The sequence below is a fragment of the Sturnus vulgaris genome, chromosome 27, assembly GCF_052056855.1.
Source record: "Sturnus vulgaris isolate bStuVul1 chromosome 27, bStuVul1.hap1, whole genome shotgun sequence".
NCBI lineage: Eukaryota > Metazoa > Chordata > Aves > Passeriformes > Sturnidae > Sturnus > Sturnus vulgaris.
Genome location: NC_142269.1, coordinates 3077967 through 3092450, shown reverse-complemented (window position 1 = coordinate 3092450; position 14484 = coordinate 3077967). Strand labels below are relative to the sequence as shown.

At 69.9% G+C, this 14484-nt stretch overlaps 3 protein-coding genes across 7 annotated transcripts; all 3 read right to left on the bottom strand.

Moving 5' to 3' along the window:
• Positions 1-262: 262 nt before the first annotated feature.
• LOC106861175 (all-trans-retinol 13,14-reductase-like) lies at positions 263-4213 on the bottom strand. Its single transcript, XM_014889403.2, has 11 exons — positions 3849-4213; positions 3583-3765; positions 3006-3235; positions 2329-2524; positions 1780-1977; positions 1561-1686; positions 1327-1465; positions 1134-1243; positions 834-1000; positions 585-744; positions 263-422 (listed from the first exon to the last, which is right to left on the bottom strand). The coding sequence occupies exons 1-11, from the start codon at positions 4012-4014 to the stop codon at positions 277-279; spliced, it is 1821 nt and encodes a 606-aa protein (XP_014744889.2). The 5' UTR covers positions 4015-4213; the 3' UTR covers positions 263-276.
• A 561-nt stretch (positions 4214-4774) lies between these two features.
• MPP2 (MAGUK p55 scaffold protein 2) lies at positions 4775-12178 on the bottom strand. 5 transcript variants are annotated; one of them, XM_088179629.1, is made up of 12 exons: positions 12133-12178; positions 10333-10451; positions 9740-9898; positions 9490-9639; positions 8942-9169; positions 7829-7960; positions 7251-7356; positions 6874-6942; positions 6616-6777; positions 6061-6263; positions 5836-5964; positions 4775-5698 (listed from the first exon to the last, which is right to left on the bottom strand). In XM_088179629.1, the coding sequence occupies exons 1-12, from the start codon at positions 12161-12163 to the stop codon at positions 5522-5524; spliced, it is 1665 nt and encodes a 554-aa protein (XP_088035755.1). In that variant the 5' UTR covers positions 12164-12178; the 3' UTR covers positions 4775-5521. The 5 variants fall into 5 exon arrangements, with proteins under 5 accessions (XP_088035755.1, XP_088035756.1, XP_088035757.1 ...); XM_088179630.1 differs by lacking the exon at positions 12133-12178 and adding an exon at positions 11725-11801; XM_088179631.1 differs by lacking the exon at positions 12133-12178 and adding an exon at positions 11687-11745.
• A 738-nt stretch (positions 12179-12916) lies between these two features.
• Positions 12917-14086, bottom strand: LOC148221046 (pancreatic polypeptide-like). The gene is made up of 2 exons (XM_088179767.1): positions 13214-14086; positions 12917-12980 (listed from the first exon to the last, which is right to left on the bottom strand). The coding sequence occupies exons 1-2, from the start codon at positions 13381-13383 to the stop codon at positions 12917-12919; spliced, it is 234 nt and encodes a 77-aa protein (XP_088035893.1). The 5' UTR covers positions 13384-14086.
• Positions 14087-14484: the final 398 nt, after the last annotated feature.

The window sequence follows — 14484 nt, the reverse complement described above, 5'->3', positions numbered from 1 at the left end:
TTCGGGCTCTGCTGGTCTGTGCCCATCCCCATCCCAGTCTCCATCCCCATCCCAGCCCGCTCTCCATTCCATTCTCACCCCTATCCCTGTTCCCACCCCATCCCTGTCCCCTTCCCTACTCCGGTCCCCATCCCATCCCTCTCCCACCCCCATCTCCATCCCCTCCCCAAGGACAGGCGCAGCCCGCTGGGACATCGGGGTTTATTGAGCTGGGAGCCGCTCCCAGCCCGGGGCCACCCCCGAGGACAGGTGTCCCCAGGTGTCCCCGCTGTCCCCTCACGCCGTGTGCCGGCCCTGGCGCCGCTTGATTTTCCTCTTGAGGAGCAGCAGGTCCAGGTAGAGCAGGCGGCCCAGGATGGCCGAGGCGCAGAGCAGCCCCCCGTGCACGGCCCCCGCCAGCCCGCAGGAAAACACGTCCTGCCCTGGGGACAGCCACCGTGGCACAGGGACACCCCCGGGGGGCGACAGAGCCCCCACCGTGGGGGACGTGGCCACCACCACCCGTTGCAGGGCGACCGCGGGGACAGCACGCAGAGCCCGGCGCTGGTGACGGGGACAGCGGGACATGGGGACACGGGACTCACCTGTCAGGTAGAGGTTCCTGACGGGCGTGTCGGGTCTCAGGGCGGCCACCACGGCGGGGCTGAAGCGGCGCAGGTCGTGCTCGGTGCCGTACATCTCCCCCCGCGCTGCCCCCAGGTAGTGCTGGTTCGTCAGCGGGGTCGCCGCCTCCACGAACTCCACCTGCGTGGGACGGGGGGGCTCGGGGTGTGTCAGGGGGCACGAGTGGAACCCCGACGCCGTGGGACACCCCAGCCCGTCCCTTAGGGCACCTTGTCCCGCAGGTGCGGGAAGCGGAGCAGGGCCCTGTCCAGCAGCCGCTGGGCGATGTCCATCTTGTAGCGCCGGTAGTCGGGGCCGCGGTGCCGGGGGCGGCTCCCGGCCCATTCCTCGAACCACTCGTAGCGAGCCATGGTCAGGATGGTCATGCAGGACCTGCCTGGGGACGGCGACAGCCGGTGACACCGCCCTGGGGGGGACAGCGGCGGTGCCCACCCCGTGCCGCAGGGATTGCGGAGCCCCTGAGCCCGGGAGCGGGGCCGGGGGGCGCGGGGGTCCCCCCGCAGCCGTACCTGGGTGCCGCTGCTCGTACGTGGGGTCCTTGGCGGCGGGGAAGGTGATGAACATCATGGCCAGGTTCTCGGGGACTTCGTCGCGGCTCAGGGCAGCGTACCGGGTCATCCTGCGGGAAAATAGGGCTGTGGTGCCCCCCGTGCCCCCCACCCACCCCTGCCGTGCCCACCCCGGGGTGCCCGGACCCCTCACATGGCATCCAGGTCGTTGTGGGGGTAGATCCAGAAGTTGGTGGGGGGCAGCCCCAGCTCGGCCGCGCTGCCCCGCAGCCCCACGAACACCAGGAAGGAGCCCATGCCCGGCCGCACCATGGCCAGGCGGGAGGTGACACCTGCGGGGACACGGGGGTGACAGGAGCGATGAGGATGTGGGGATGTTGGGGACACTGAGGACACGGGGGACACGGGGACACGAGTGCCACCTTACCGGGGTGGCTGCGGACGTGCGGTGGCAGAAGTTTCCCGAAGGTGTTGAAGACCCCGGCGTCGGAGATGACGAGGGGGGCGCGGATCTGCAGCTCCTCGTGCCCGGGCCCCGCCCGCACCGCCACCCCTGGGGACACCGCGGCGACACCGAGGGCACAGCGCTGCCACCGTGTCCCCATCCCTTGGTTGGGGGTGGGAGCGGGGGGGTCCCGGAGCTCACCCAGGGCGGTGCCGTCGGCGCTGACGAGCACGCGCGTGACGGGGGCGCGCACGAGCACGGCTCCCCCCGCGCGCTCGATGACGGGCACGGCGTGGAACGCGACCTCGCTCGCCCCCCCCCGCGGGTACCAGGCCCCGCGCTGGTAGTGGTGAACCATCAGCGCGCTCACCAGGAAGCTCGAGTCCCGCGGGGCCGTGCCTGCGGCGACAGGGAGGGGACACGGGCACGGCTGGCCCGCCCGTGTCGCGACACGGCGCTCCTCAAAGCGATATCGCCCTTCCTTATCGCGACACAGCCCTCCTCTGTCACCGTGGTGCCTTCCGCTGTCACAACACACCCTTCCCGCTATCACGACACAGCCCTCCTGTATCACGACACGGCCCCTTCCTACCGCGATACAGCCGCCCCCATCCCAACGCAGCGCTGCCCGTGTCGTGATGGTGCCACCCCCTGTCGTGACACAACCTCCACCATTACAGTGCCGCCCTCCTCCTCCGCCTCGTGCCCTCGCTATCGCGACAGCCCCTCCCTATCGCGACGCCCCCTGACCGTAGAAGAGGTATCCGAAGAGGGCGCGCAGGTCGGGGTTGGAGGTGAGCTGGGCCGCGGCCTGGCTGTGGCTCGTGGTGGCCATGCGGAACACGGGGGACAGGCGGGGCAGGAGCCCCGAGCGGAGCAGGAGGGTGACGAGCCAGCGCGGCGACAGCTTCAGCAGGGCCAGCAGCGCCGCGTGCCGCGAGGCCACCTGCGGGACACCCGCGGTGTCACTGTCACCTCCGGCAGCAGCGCGGGGACAGCCTGAGCCCGGCCAGCGGCACAAGGCCACCTGTGCGACATCACCATGTGCCACCAGCACCGCCCTGCCTGGCCACCACCACGTGCCACGAGGCCACCTGTGTGACATCACCACGTGCCACCACCAGTGCCCTCAGGACTGTCACCGCTGTGACCCCAGGGCCACCCATGGCTTGGCAGCTGTCCCCACACCATCCCTGTCCTCATCATCCCCACAACTTGACCCTACCATGCCCATCACTGCTGTCCCCTCTGTCCCCACCATTCCCACTACTCCTTCCCCGCCACGACTGTCACTTGTGTCCCCACTGTTCCCACAGTCACGTCCACCTGTCCCCCACGTCCCCACCAGTGCCACCATCCCTGTATCCCAAGCTGTCCCCTCCTTGGGGACTTGCCACCCACATAGGGAGGTGACCCCAGGGCCGCACCTTGGAGAGCCTCATGAACTCCCTGATGGCCGCTTTCTCAGCAGGGAACTGCTCCTCCAGCGCGGTGACAAAAGCCACCTTGCCCGAGCGCAGCAGGTAGCGCTGGGCTCCCAGGGTCACCTCGTCGTAGGGGTCAGGCAGGCGGTGCCAGCAGAGCTGCCCGTCTGTCACCTGGTCCAGGGCCACCCGCAGGAGGCTCCCCTCGTGCAGCTGCCCCACGTAGTGGATGCCTGTGCCGTGGGGACAGGGGACACGGTGTGGGGACACCGGGGATGTCACATGGACACGCGGCGGGAGCAGCCGTGGAGAGCAGGGCTTGGATTTGTCTGGTGTGGCACAATGAGGGGTGGGGTGGGAGGGGACATTGGTGTGACAGGGACATGGAGGGACATGGAGGGACATGGAGGGACATGGCAGGGACATGGAGGGACATGGAGGGACATGGTACACAGGCACTGCACACATCGGGGCTGGCAGCAAGTTCACAGTGGGGCAGCAGGGACAGGAGGTGACGGGGGTGACAGGAGGTGACAGGAGCTGACAAGGCGGTGACAGAGGGGTGGCAGGGGGTCCTTACCCACGTCGAACTCGATGCCGTGCTGCTGGAAGGTGTGGCAGCACCCCCCGGCCTGGTCGTGCTGCTCCAGCACCAGCACCCGCCTGCCCGCCTTGGCCAGGGTGGCGGCCACCGCCAGGCCCCCCACGCCACTGCCGATGACCACGGCGTCCAGCGGGTCCGGCACGCGCTGGGCACTGAACCCTGTGTGACAGTGACCGCCAGGGGACACTGAGCCCTGCTCACCTGGCGTGCCATGGACACACGGACACACCACGAACACTCACCCTGCTTCAGGACCCTGTCCCGGGCGCGCTGGTCAGTCACCAGTGGCCGTGGTGGCTCCAGGGGTGGCCCTGAGAAGGGGTTGCCAGACGGGGCCAGCAGCCGATGGGTCACCCGGGCCAGGGCCAGCACGGCCAGGGCCACCGGCAGCAGCAGCAGAGGCCACATGGCTGTCACTGCGTGTGGCTCTGCACGGACACGGCACGGACAGGGACAGGGACACAGCCTGGACTCGGCCCAGCCCTTATAGCCACGGCAGCTTAAGGGACACGGGGATTATGGACGGGCCAATGCAGCGGCTTTAGAGACAGCGCTGCTTAAAGACACAGAGCTCCTGGGCACGGCACCCACGGATGGACAGGGCACCCACGGATGGACAGGGCACCCACGGACACCCACAGACACCCACGGACACACAGGACACCCATGGACACGGCACCCCTGGCCATGGCACCCTAGGGAACCCTCTGGTGTCACCCCATGTTCGTGGCACCCCACAGCACCCTGTGCCATCCTGTGACAGCCCATGGCACCCTGTGTGTGCACGAGGCCGGGACGTGCGTGTCCAAACACCCTGGAAACCTCCTTGCACACCCCAACACCCCCCCTGCACGCCCCCAGCCCCCCTGCACGCCCCCAGCCCCCCCCCGGTCCCTGCGGCTCTGCTGACCCCTCCCGGCAGCACCAAGGAAGGGTCCCCGTGAGTGTGCCAGGTGACACGCGTGTGACACGTGTGACAAACTCACTCGCACCCCCCCCTCCCAGCCCTCCCAGTCCCGAACTGGTGGGAAATGGCGATCTGCAGATTAAAAACCACCAGCACCAGGTGGGACGGGGCTGGGGGTGAGGCGGCAGGTGTGACACAGGTGACACACAGGTGACACCAGCCCCCAACCCCCCTCCCCGGCATTCACCACAAGGGACAAACCCATTTTTCTCTCCTTTAATAAAATTCACAGCAAAGTACCAAAAAGGAGTCAATGGCAGCAGGAGCTGGGGGGACACGGCGGGGGTGGGTCAGGGACACGAGGGACACGGGGGCACACCCTGCACCCCCCTTGTCCCTGTCCCCTGGGGACACCCCGTGTCACCACCCCAGACCTCCCCCAGCGAGTCTCCAGCCACTGCCCCCTACTGGGTTAATTACAAGGTTAGTTACAAGGTCAATTAGGGGTTAATTAAGGGTTAATTACAGGGGTTATTGCTACCTGGGAAGGGGTGACAGGGGACACAAGGGACTGTGAGGGACCCCCACCCTGGTAAGGGGAGAAGGGGGTCCCGCGGGTGGGTTGGGGCTCGGGGGACAGGGAGGGGACACTTCTGGGTGTGACCCCCCCCAAACCCCGCACCCCCCATCCCCAATCCTGGGGGTCCCCACCTGGGACAGGGGGAGGCTCCCCAGGGCCTGGCAGTGACTCAGCTGTGTGGGGGCTGTGCCCCCCATGGGACCCCACTGGCTCTTCTGCCCCTCCCCAGATTTGGGGCAGTCTGGGGAGGGGGGACAGAGGGGTCGGGCTGGGACTGAGGGGGTTCTGCAGAGAAACCCCCCCACCCCCTGCGGGGCTGAGCACGGCGAGCTCATGGCACCGCTGGGTGAGACACAACCCCCCATAGCCCCCCCCCCAGCCCTCCCGGGGGGGTTTGGGGGGTTCAGGAGAGGGGTTGGGGGGGATCCCTAATAGACCCAGGTGACGGGGACCCACTGGGGCTGCAGGCGCAGGTGCTCCATGGCCTCCCGCAGCCGCCCGAAGGTGCGCTCCAGGTCATCGTTGGTCAGGCTCAGGTCGAAGTAGTGCCCGTAGCCGCGCTGGATGCGGCTGCTCTCCTCCACCGTGCGCTGGGCATCCGCCTCCTGCACCCCAAAACCTGCCTGTTACCCCATTTCCTCCGGGATAATGGGGGACACACACTGCGAGCTGTGTGTCCTCCTCCTGCACCCCAAAACCTTCCCCAGTCTCCCCGTCCCCCGCTCGCCCCCCGGGCTCCCACCGTGAGCTGTTTGGTGGCCACGCCGCTCTCCAGCGCTGCCCGGTTCATGGCTCGCAGCCTCTCGGGGCCGGGGGCTTCGATGAACACCACGTAGGGCACGAACTCCGCCGTTCTCAGCACCTTCACGGCCTGGGAGGGGGGGACACGGCTCAGCCCCGAGGCCCGGGGACTCCGCGGTGTCGCCGTGTCCCTCTCCGTGTCCCTCTCCGTGTCCCCTCCCTTCACCTGCGGGTTGACATCCAGGATGCACATCTTGCCCGCCTGCACCACGGCGCGGATGGAGTCGATCCTGGTTCCGTACAGGTTCCCCTCGTACTCGCCGTGCTCCAGGTACCGCCCCGCTTTGATGTCGGCCTCCATCTCGCCCCGCGACACGAAGCGATAGCCCTGCCCGTCCCGCTCGCTCTCCTTCGGCTTCCGCGACGTGTCTGCCGGGGGGGACCGCAGTGACACCCGCCCGCCCCGGGGTCCCGTCCGGAACCGGCACGGGGGACCCGGACACTGGCGGGGACGGGGACAATCACAGGGGACAGGGATGGCAGCGGGGAAGGGACAGGGACAATAACAGGGGACAGGGATGGCAGCGGGGCGGGGACAATCACAGGGGACAGCGATGGCCGTAGGGGCGGGGATGCTGCCGAGGACAGGGACAGCGACACTGACCGGGGACAGGGAAGAACACAGGGGACAGGGATGATGATGGAGCACAGGAGTGGTCGCAGGGGACAGGGACGCTCAGGGGACAGGGATGGCGATGCCGGCGGGGACAGGGACGCTCACAGGGGATGGTGGTGCCGTAGCGAGCCTGGTCCGACATGATCAGTTTGTTCTTGAGGCTGCGGCGCCCCACGCCCTGAGCCCCGATCAGCACCAGCGTTTTCCGGCGGAACGGCGGCATCCGCGCCACCTCCTCGTAAATCAGCAGCTCGTGCCGGTCGAACTCTGGGCGAGGGACAGCGCTGTCACCCACCCCTGGGGACCTCAGGGGACCCTGACCCAGCGGGTGACACCGCTGGGAGTGCCCTGTGGGACACTCACCGGCGTTCTTCGTCGTCAGGTACATCATCCTCTTCTTCCTCTTCCCGCTGAGGCTGCCACACAGGGCCCCTGCAAGGGCAAGGGGCTGAGCTGGGGACAGGGACAGGGACACGGACCAGCTCCCTGGAACAGGGACAGGGACACGGACCAGCACCCTGGCACGGGGACAGGGACAGGAACAGGGACAGCACCCTGGCACGAGGACAGAGGCACGGGAGCCGTGGGGACATCACCCGGGGATTTCCTGCAGGACAGTGCCATGGTGACAGGACCCTGGGGACGTTGTCACAGGGCGCAGGGGACCCGCCGTGCTCCCCCCTCGGGAGGTGACCCTTCAGCCCCCCGTGTCCCCCGCGGCCAGGCCGATGTCCCCTTACCCGACGTGGGGGCCACCTCCCCGTCCCGCTTGACGAACGCTTTGCGCTTCTCCTCCAGCAGCTGGCTCGGCACCAGCCCCGCGCTGCCGCCCTCCACGTGGCACGCCTGGGGACACAGAGCCACGCATGGGGACCCCCCAGCCCCACCGGGACCCCCCTGGGCTCCAGAGACCCCTCCGACCCCACAGGGTACACCCCCAGCTCCGGGGACCCCCCCCGAGTTCCAGGAGGAACCTCCCCAGTTCCAGGGACTCTCCCAATTTCCAGGAACCCCTCAGCTCCAGGGACCCCCCAAATCCCGATAGGGACACACATTCCGAGCTCTAAGAAATTACTAAATTTCCAGGGACCTCCCAGTCCACACAGGGACCCTCCCCTGCTCCAGGGATTCCCCCAGTTCCCAAGCAGCCCCCGAGCTCCAGGGACCCCTCATTTCACAGGAATTCTCCCCAAGCCCACAGGGACCCCTCGATCTCCCCCAGAACCTCCCAGCCCCTGCACCCCCTCGCCCTCCGTGGCCCAGGATGGAGTCAAAGTTCCACCACCCCCCCCAGACCACCCCCCAAGCCCCCCCTGACCTGCCACCAGTTGGGGTCATCCTGGTTGACGATCTGCAGCAGGTCCCCGGCCATGAACTTGAGCCCGGCCTCCTTGCAGGGGATGAGGCTGTCGGTGGCCGGGTCGTAGTCGAAGTGACACTTGACAAACACCTGGGGACCGCGGGGTCATCGGGGGAGACCCCCAAAACTCCCGTGGATCCCCCCCCTCCGCACCTCCTGCGCCGCCTCCCGGTGCCTCGGTGTCCGCAGGGCTCGGGGGACACGCGGGACTCGTGTCACACGCAGCCACCACGCGCGTGTGTCCCCTCTAGGAACCCCCTCCGTGGGGCCGTGCCCCCCGAGCCCCCCGTGCCCGGCTCAGCCAGGCCCTCACGGCCCCCGCGCACACGCACAGGGCTCCGGCCGCGGCCGCCGCGCCCCACGCGACCACCACGGCCACCCCCAGGCACAGCCCCACGGCCACGGCCACGCACACGAGCGTGCCCAGCGCCGCCAGCGCCGCGCCCGCGATGGCGCACATGGGGGGGGACACGCGGGGCCACTCGCCCGTGTGGCACACGGGGCACCGCGCTGGGCCAGCGTGGGGACAGCGCTGGCGGGGACAGCGCTGCTTTGTCCCCTCGGAGATGCGGGTGGCTGGCACGGGGCGGGGAGGGGCAGGACAGGGCACCCTTTGCCACCCGGGACCCAGATCCTGTTTGGGGACAGGGACAGGGCAAGGACCGGCAGAGAGGGCACGGAGGGGGACACGGGGGTCCCAGCAGCCGAGGGGCACAGGGCACGGACAGGGGGACAGCGGCTCGTGAGGCTCAGGCGACAACACGGGGATGGGGACACAGGACAGGGGGAGCTGCGGGCAGGGCGGTGAGTGCGGGATGCACGGAGGGATAGAGGTGGGACGTAAGGAGGGATACAGGGCGGTACCTGGAGGGATGGGATACAGGTGGGATGCAGGGTTAGACTCAGGTTGGGATGCAGGGTTAGGATGCAGGGTTAGATGCGGATTGGGATGCGGTGCAGGGTACAGGATAGGATATAGGGCGGTACCTGGCGGGGTGGGATGCAGTTTGGGATGCAGTTTGGGATGCAGTTCGGGATGTAGTTTGGGGTGTATCCCACCCAGGGCCGTACCTGGCGGGGCGGGTGCGGCTCCTGGTAGCTGGGCAGGATCTTGAGCACGACGCTGCCGCTGGCGTGGCGCAGGCTGTCCTGCAGCGCCCGGGGGTCGCTGCCCACCTCGCGCCCGTTCACCTCGCGGATCACGTCCCCCACGTGCAGCAGCCCCTGCTGCGCCACCATCCCCCCGTGCAGGATGCGGGCGATCACCAGCTCCCCCCGCTCCACCCGGAACGTCACCCCCTGAGGGGACAGCCCCGCTCAGCCCCCGGCCGGGACCCAGCAGCACCCGTGACACAGCCCCCGGCACCCAAGAGACGCCCCCAAAATGCTCCCAGACACCCTAAAAAGCCACCTCGCAACGCCTCCAGCACCCCAAAACTCTCCATCACCCCACAGTGCCCCCAGTGCCCCATAACGCTGCCAATGTCCCCACCTCTCTGCAATGCCCCAACACTCTCCAGCGCCCTAAAATCTCCCAGCGCGCCCTAAAACGTCCCACCGTCACCGCCCGGCCCCCCTGCAGCACCCCAAACCCCCGCAGCCGCCCCGGGCGGGCTCACCAGGTTCTCCCCGGCTGCCTTGCGGATGCCCACCATGCGCACGGCGTCGGGGGGCACGGGCTGGGACCCCAGCGACGGCTCCGGGCCGGGGCTGCTCGGGGGGGGCTCGTAACTCTTGGCAGCCACCGAGTCGTGGGTCTCCAGCAGCGACTGGGACACGCGGGGTGTGGGGTCACGGCCGTGTCCCGTGTCCCGCACGCCTGGCACACGCCTGGCACGGGACAGAGGGTCCCGCTCGTGCCCCACGCACCTGGAAGTGCGGCTCCCGCAGGATCCGGGCCAGCTCCGCCGCCGCTCCCTGCACGTCGGGCCGCGCCAGGCGCCCGATGTCGCGCAGGATCTCCTGCACCAGCGCCAGGTTGTCCCCGCGCACCGCCTCGAGCTTCCGCTCCTCCAGCCGCTCGTGCGCCTGGGGACACCGGGGACACCCCCGGGGACAGCCCCGGGTGAGGGCGGAGACCCCCCGGGTGTAGGGGGGATTAGGGACCCCCAAGTGTTGGGGGAATTAGGGACTCCCGGGACGGATTAGGGACCCCCAGGTGCTGGGGGGGCATGAGGGACCTCTGGGGGGGATTAGGGACATCGGAGGAGCCTCGAGGGGACCCGGGGGCTCAGGGTGGCCCAGGGGACCTGGAGTTAGGGACAACAGAGTGTTGGGGATCACCAGGGCCGGGGAGTTTAGGGACCCGCAGGGACAGAGGGAATTGGGGATCTGGGGGTGCTGGGGGGATTAGGGACCCCTCGGTGTGGGGGATAGGGACCCCCGGGAGGTGACACCCACTCACACCCGTGCACGCTCACACACACACGGGGGGGACACCCGACCCCCCCCTGCCCCTGTACCTTGGCCAGGGAGCGCACGATGGGGCTCTCCATGATGCCGCGGAGGAAGATGAGGTCAAGGTCGGCCACCCCCGGGGTCCCCGGGAGCCCCATGAGGTTATCCAGGACCTGCTGCATGGCTGGGGGGGACACGGGGGGGACAGACACAGGGACACGGGGGGGACAGACACACAGGGACACGGGGGGGACAGACACACAGGGACACGGGGGGGACACACGGATTGGGGGGAGGAGCAGTAAGGTGGGTGACAGTACAGGGGGGGTGCTCGTGTCCCCCCCATTCCTGTCACAGCCCCCCCATCACGGGGACAGGTGTCGGGGTCCTCTGCGAGTACGGAAATGCCCCCCCCTCGTTAGCCGGAGGGACAAGGGGATGGACCCCCCCCCCCCCCCCCAAATTGTCACCGTGGAGTCGAAAGCCCCTGGGGGCAGAGTGTAACGGGAGGGGGTGCGGGGGGCGATGGAAGGGGAGGGGGGCGATGGGGGGGTGCAATGGGGGGCGATGCGGGGTGCGATGAGAAGGTTCGGGGGGGGGGCGATACAATTGAGGGGGGGCCGCATCCGGGGCCGCGGGGGCGGGAGCGGCTGCGCGGCTGCGCTGCAATGGCGGGGGACGATCGCGACACAGCCGGGGGGGGCGAGGGGGGGGCATCCATCACCCCCTTCCTCCCCAAAAGAGGGGGGGGGGTCCACAGCACCACCCGAACCCCCCAACCCCATCTTCCTCCGCCCGTCTCACCCCCCCGCATCCTCACCCCACGCCGCCCCCCGAGTGGCTTCACCCCCTCCCCCGCCTGGCATCGCCCCCGGCCCCTCCCGGTCCCCTCCCCCCCGTACCTGGGGGTGCCGGGGGGGCGCGGGCGGGGTCGGGGCCGGGCGGCGGGGACCCGGGGCCGGGGCGGTTCATGGCTGCGGGGCCGGGCTCCCCCGCCCCAGATCCGGGTACCGCCGCCCCCCCCGCAACCCCCCGGCCCCGCGTGGGGCCCCCCACCCGCGCCCCCTCCCACCCGGCCGTGCACACGCGCGTGCACCGGGCGCGCTCCCGCCGCTTTGCACACCCGGCGGCGGGGAGGGGGCGAGGGGAGGGGGCGAGGGGAGGGGACGCGGCGTGAGCTCACACGCGCGGGCACGGCCCTGGCACGCGCATCTCCCGCGCGTGCACGCGGCTCACGAGCGCCCACGCGCGCAAATTGCCTGAGCGCGCTCCCGCGGACCCACGCGCACCCCCCCATCTCAACCCCGCCGCGCGCCCGCACAGCGCACGCGTGTCTGCGCGCCCTCGCCGACACGCGCGCCCCCGTGCGCACCCACGCGCGCTCCCGCTCGCCTGCAAACGCAGGGATGCGCTCCCCACCTTCCCCCCGTGCCTTCCCCCGCTCCGTGCCCGCTCACCCGTGCCCGCTCGCCCGCCCCGATCGCGGGTGGGATCCCCCCGCAGCGTCCCGCGGCGTGGGGAGGGGGCCGGCGGGGGCTCGGCCCCTTTAAGGGGGCGGTGGGAGGGAGGGGGGGAAAGGGAGGGAGGGAGAGCGGATTTAAAGGGGCCGCGCAGCGCTCGCGTGCAACGCGCGCGCACCCGCGCACGGACCCGCGCACGGACGCGCGCCCACGCACACGAACGAGCCCGCGCACTCCGGTGCTCACTCGCGCAGCGCCCCCACCCCCGCAGGAGCGACCCCCCCCACACCCCTTGCACACGCGTGTGCCAGGCAGGGGTGTGCCCGCGCACATGCGGGTGCCCGACGCGCGCACACGCGCCCTGCGCTCCCCGCCGCCTCACGCGCGTGCCCGGGGCACACTCACCCGTGACCGAGGCTGGGGCGGCCGCCGGCATCGCGGGACACGCGCGACTGGCACCGGCCGGACGGGGACAGCGACAGCGACGGGCGCGGAGGCGTGTCCACAGTGCCAGCACCCCCAGTGTCCCCAGCACGGCCACTCGGTGTCCCCGACACCCTCAGTGCCACAGTGTCCCCAGCCCCAGTGTCCCGTGTCCCCAGCATCTCCAGAGCCACCAGCACCTCCCCTGTCCCCAGATCACCGCGGTCCCCAGACTCAGTGTCTGTGACACCCCCAGTGTCCCCAGCACTCCCGTCCCCCCCCGCGCGGTGTCCCCGGTGTCCCCCAGAAGGCAGAGACAGGACAGGGGGTGGCTGCAGGGGGGGTTTGTTTATTGCTGGGGGGTCTGTCCCGGCCCACCGGGGCCGGCTCTGGGGGTCCGAGGGTGCAGCGGGGGGGCTGCACCTGCTGGGCTTCCTCATCCACCCGGCCCCAGCGCTGTCCCTGAAACAAAAGGGGGGGGGGGGCGGGTCACGCAGGGTCCCCCAGCCCCGTGTCCCCTTCCCCACAGACCCCCCCCCGGTCTCCCCGGTCCCGTGTCTCCCACCCTGACACCCTCAGGTCCCCTCGGTCCCCCCGGTCCCATTTCCCCCACCCCACCCCCTGTAGGGTCTCCCCCTGGACTCCCCCAGCTCCAGGCACTGCCCAGAGCTCCCGTCCCCCCCCCAGGCTGTCCCCATTGGGGACACTGAGCTCGGGGGGAGCCCTGGGGGTCTCCTGCCGACACCCCCAGTCCCTTACCTGGGGCTCAGCACCCGGGGCCTCCGAGGGGCTCCTCGCCCAGCGCTCGCCCGCCCGCCCGCTTCCCGTACCTGCAACGGGGACGCGCTCAGGGGACAGGGGGACACCACGGGGAGCGTGTCACGACAGGGAGGGGGTCACGACAGGGAGGGGGTCACGACAGGGAGGGGGCTGTGATGGGGAGTGCATTGAGATGGGGAGAGCGTCACGAAGGGAAGCGCATCACGATGGGGAGCATGTCGCGATAGGGGGTTTGTCGCGACAGGGAGCACATCAGGACCGCCCCCCCCCGGGCCCCGCTCACCGCGGGCGGGTCACGACGTTCAGGTACTGCTGCAGGTCGTTGTAGAAGCGCAGCAGCTCCTCCACGGGCGCGTCGTCCCCGGGGTACTCGGGCTGGGCCGGGGCCGCGCGGGGCCGCAGCGGCAGCAGCGCCAGCGCAGCGCAGGCCACCAGCAGCAGCGGCGGGGACATGGCTGCGACACGGACACGGCGACACACGCGTGGGAACAGCGCACACACCTGTGCACACCTGTGCTCATAGCTGTGCACACCTGCACACACACCTGTACACACCTGTGCTCATACTTGCGCACACCTGAACACAGCACACACCCACACCTGAACACACCTGCACACATACTTGTGCACACCTGCGCACCCCCACCTGCACACCCGTGTCCCACCGCCGCACACCTTCAGCCTCGCACGAACAGTTGCTCACGCGTGTCACACGCACGGTCCCTTTTGTCCCGTTTGTCGCACACCTGCCCTGCTCACACCGCCCCAGTTCCCCTCTCACCTTCCTCCTCGGGCGGGGACGCGGCGAGACGAGGGGACAGTGCCTGACACGCCGGGTCCTCGGTGTCACCGCTGCCACCGCCGTGCTGGCCCTTATATCCCCCCTGCCCCGCTGATGTCACCGTGCCACGCAGCACCTGTGGCCAGGTGCCCACTCGGACGGGGAGGGGGGACAGGGGCCATCCTGGGGGGTGACAGGGACAGCTGGCCTTGGTTAATGTTTGACCCCGCGCTGAGGGGGCTCCCGGAGGGGACAGGACATGGACAGGGGTGTGCGGGCCCACGGAGGGACAGAGGGACAGGAACAGGGACAGGAGTGGGGACAGGGACAGGAACAGGGACAGTCAGGGAGGCTGGTGGCAGGAGTGGACAGAGGGGTGCAGAGTGGGACAGGGGGACAGTGGAGGGACAGAAGGGGGGCCGTGAGGGAGGCAATGTTGGGGTGAGGGACGGGGGGGGGTCAAAGCCATCCCCCCCCCCCACTGCGGCAGTGGGGACGGGGCTGTCCCCAAGCTCCCACCGCGGCCACGTGGGGGACAGAGGGACACGGGACCCCCAAATCTGGCAACAGTCCTCACACGGGGGGACCCCGATGGTGTCAGCACCCCCGGACAGAGCACCCCACGAGTGTCCAAGCCCTGAGCTCCAGCCCCATCAGAGCCCCCCTGCACCCCCGGCACCCCGACATTCACCAGTGGTGGATCCCCCCACCAGTGTCCCCCGTTACCCCACGCCCAGTGCGCCCCAGTATCCAACCCCAGCGCGCCCCAGCTC

Bases quoted from the DNA above. Each gene is read 5' to 3' on its own strand.
- LOC106861175 (XM_014889403.2), bottom strand. From the start codon at position 4,014: ATGTGGCCTCTGCTGCTGCTGCCGGTGGCCCTGGCCGTGCTGGCCCTG. The intron at 3,766-3,848 runs GTGAGTGTTCGT...ACTGTCACACAG, and splicing joins GGACAGGGTCCTGAAGCAGG to GGTTCAGTGCCCAGCGCGTG. The intron at 1,978-2,328 runs GTCAGGGGGCGT...CTGTCGCCGCAG, and splicing joins CTTCGGATACCTCTTCTACG to GCACGGCCCCGCGGGACTCG.
- MPP2 (XM_088179627.1), bottom strand. From the start codon at position 10,613: ATGGGGGGGACACGAGCACCCCCCCTGTACTGTCACCCACCTTACTGC. The intron at 7,357-7,828 runs GTCAGGGGGGGC...CTGTGTCCCCAG, and splicing joins ATGACCCCAACTGGTGGCAG to GCGTGCCACGTGGAGGGCGG. The intron at 5,965-6,060 runs GTGAAGGGAGGG...CCCCCCTCCCAG, and splicing joins TCCTGGATGTCAACCCGCAG to GCCGTGAAGGTGCTGAGAAC.
- LOC148221046 (XM_088179767.1), bottom strand. From the start codon at position 13,383: ATGTCCCCGCCGCTGCTGCTGGTGGCCTGCGCTGCGCTGGCGCTGCTG. The intron at 12,981-13,213 runs GTGAGCGGGGCC...TCCCCGTTGCAG, and splicing joins AACGTCGTGACCCGCCCGCG to GTACGGGAAGCGGGCGGGCG.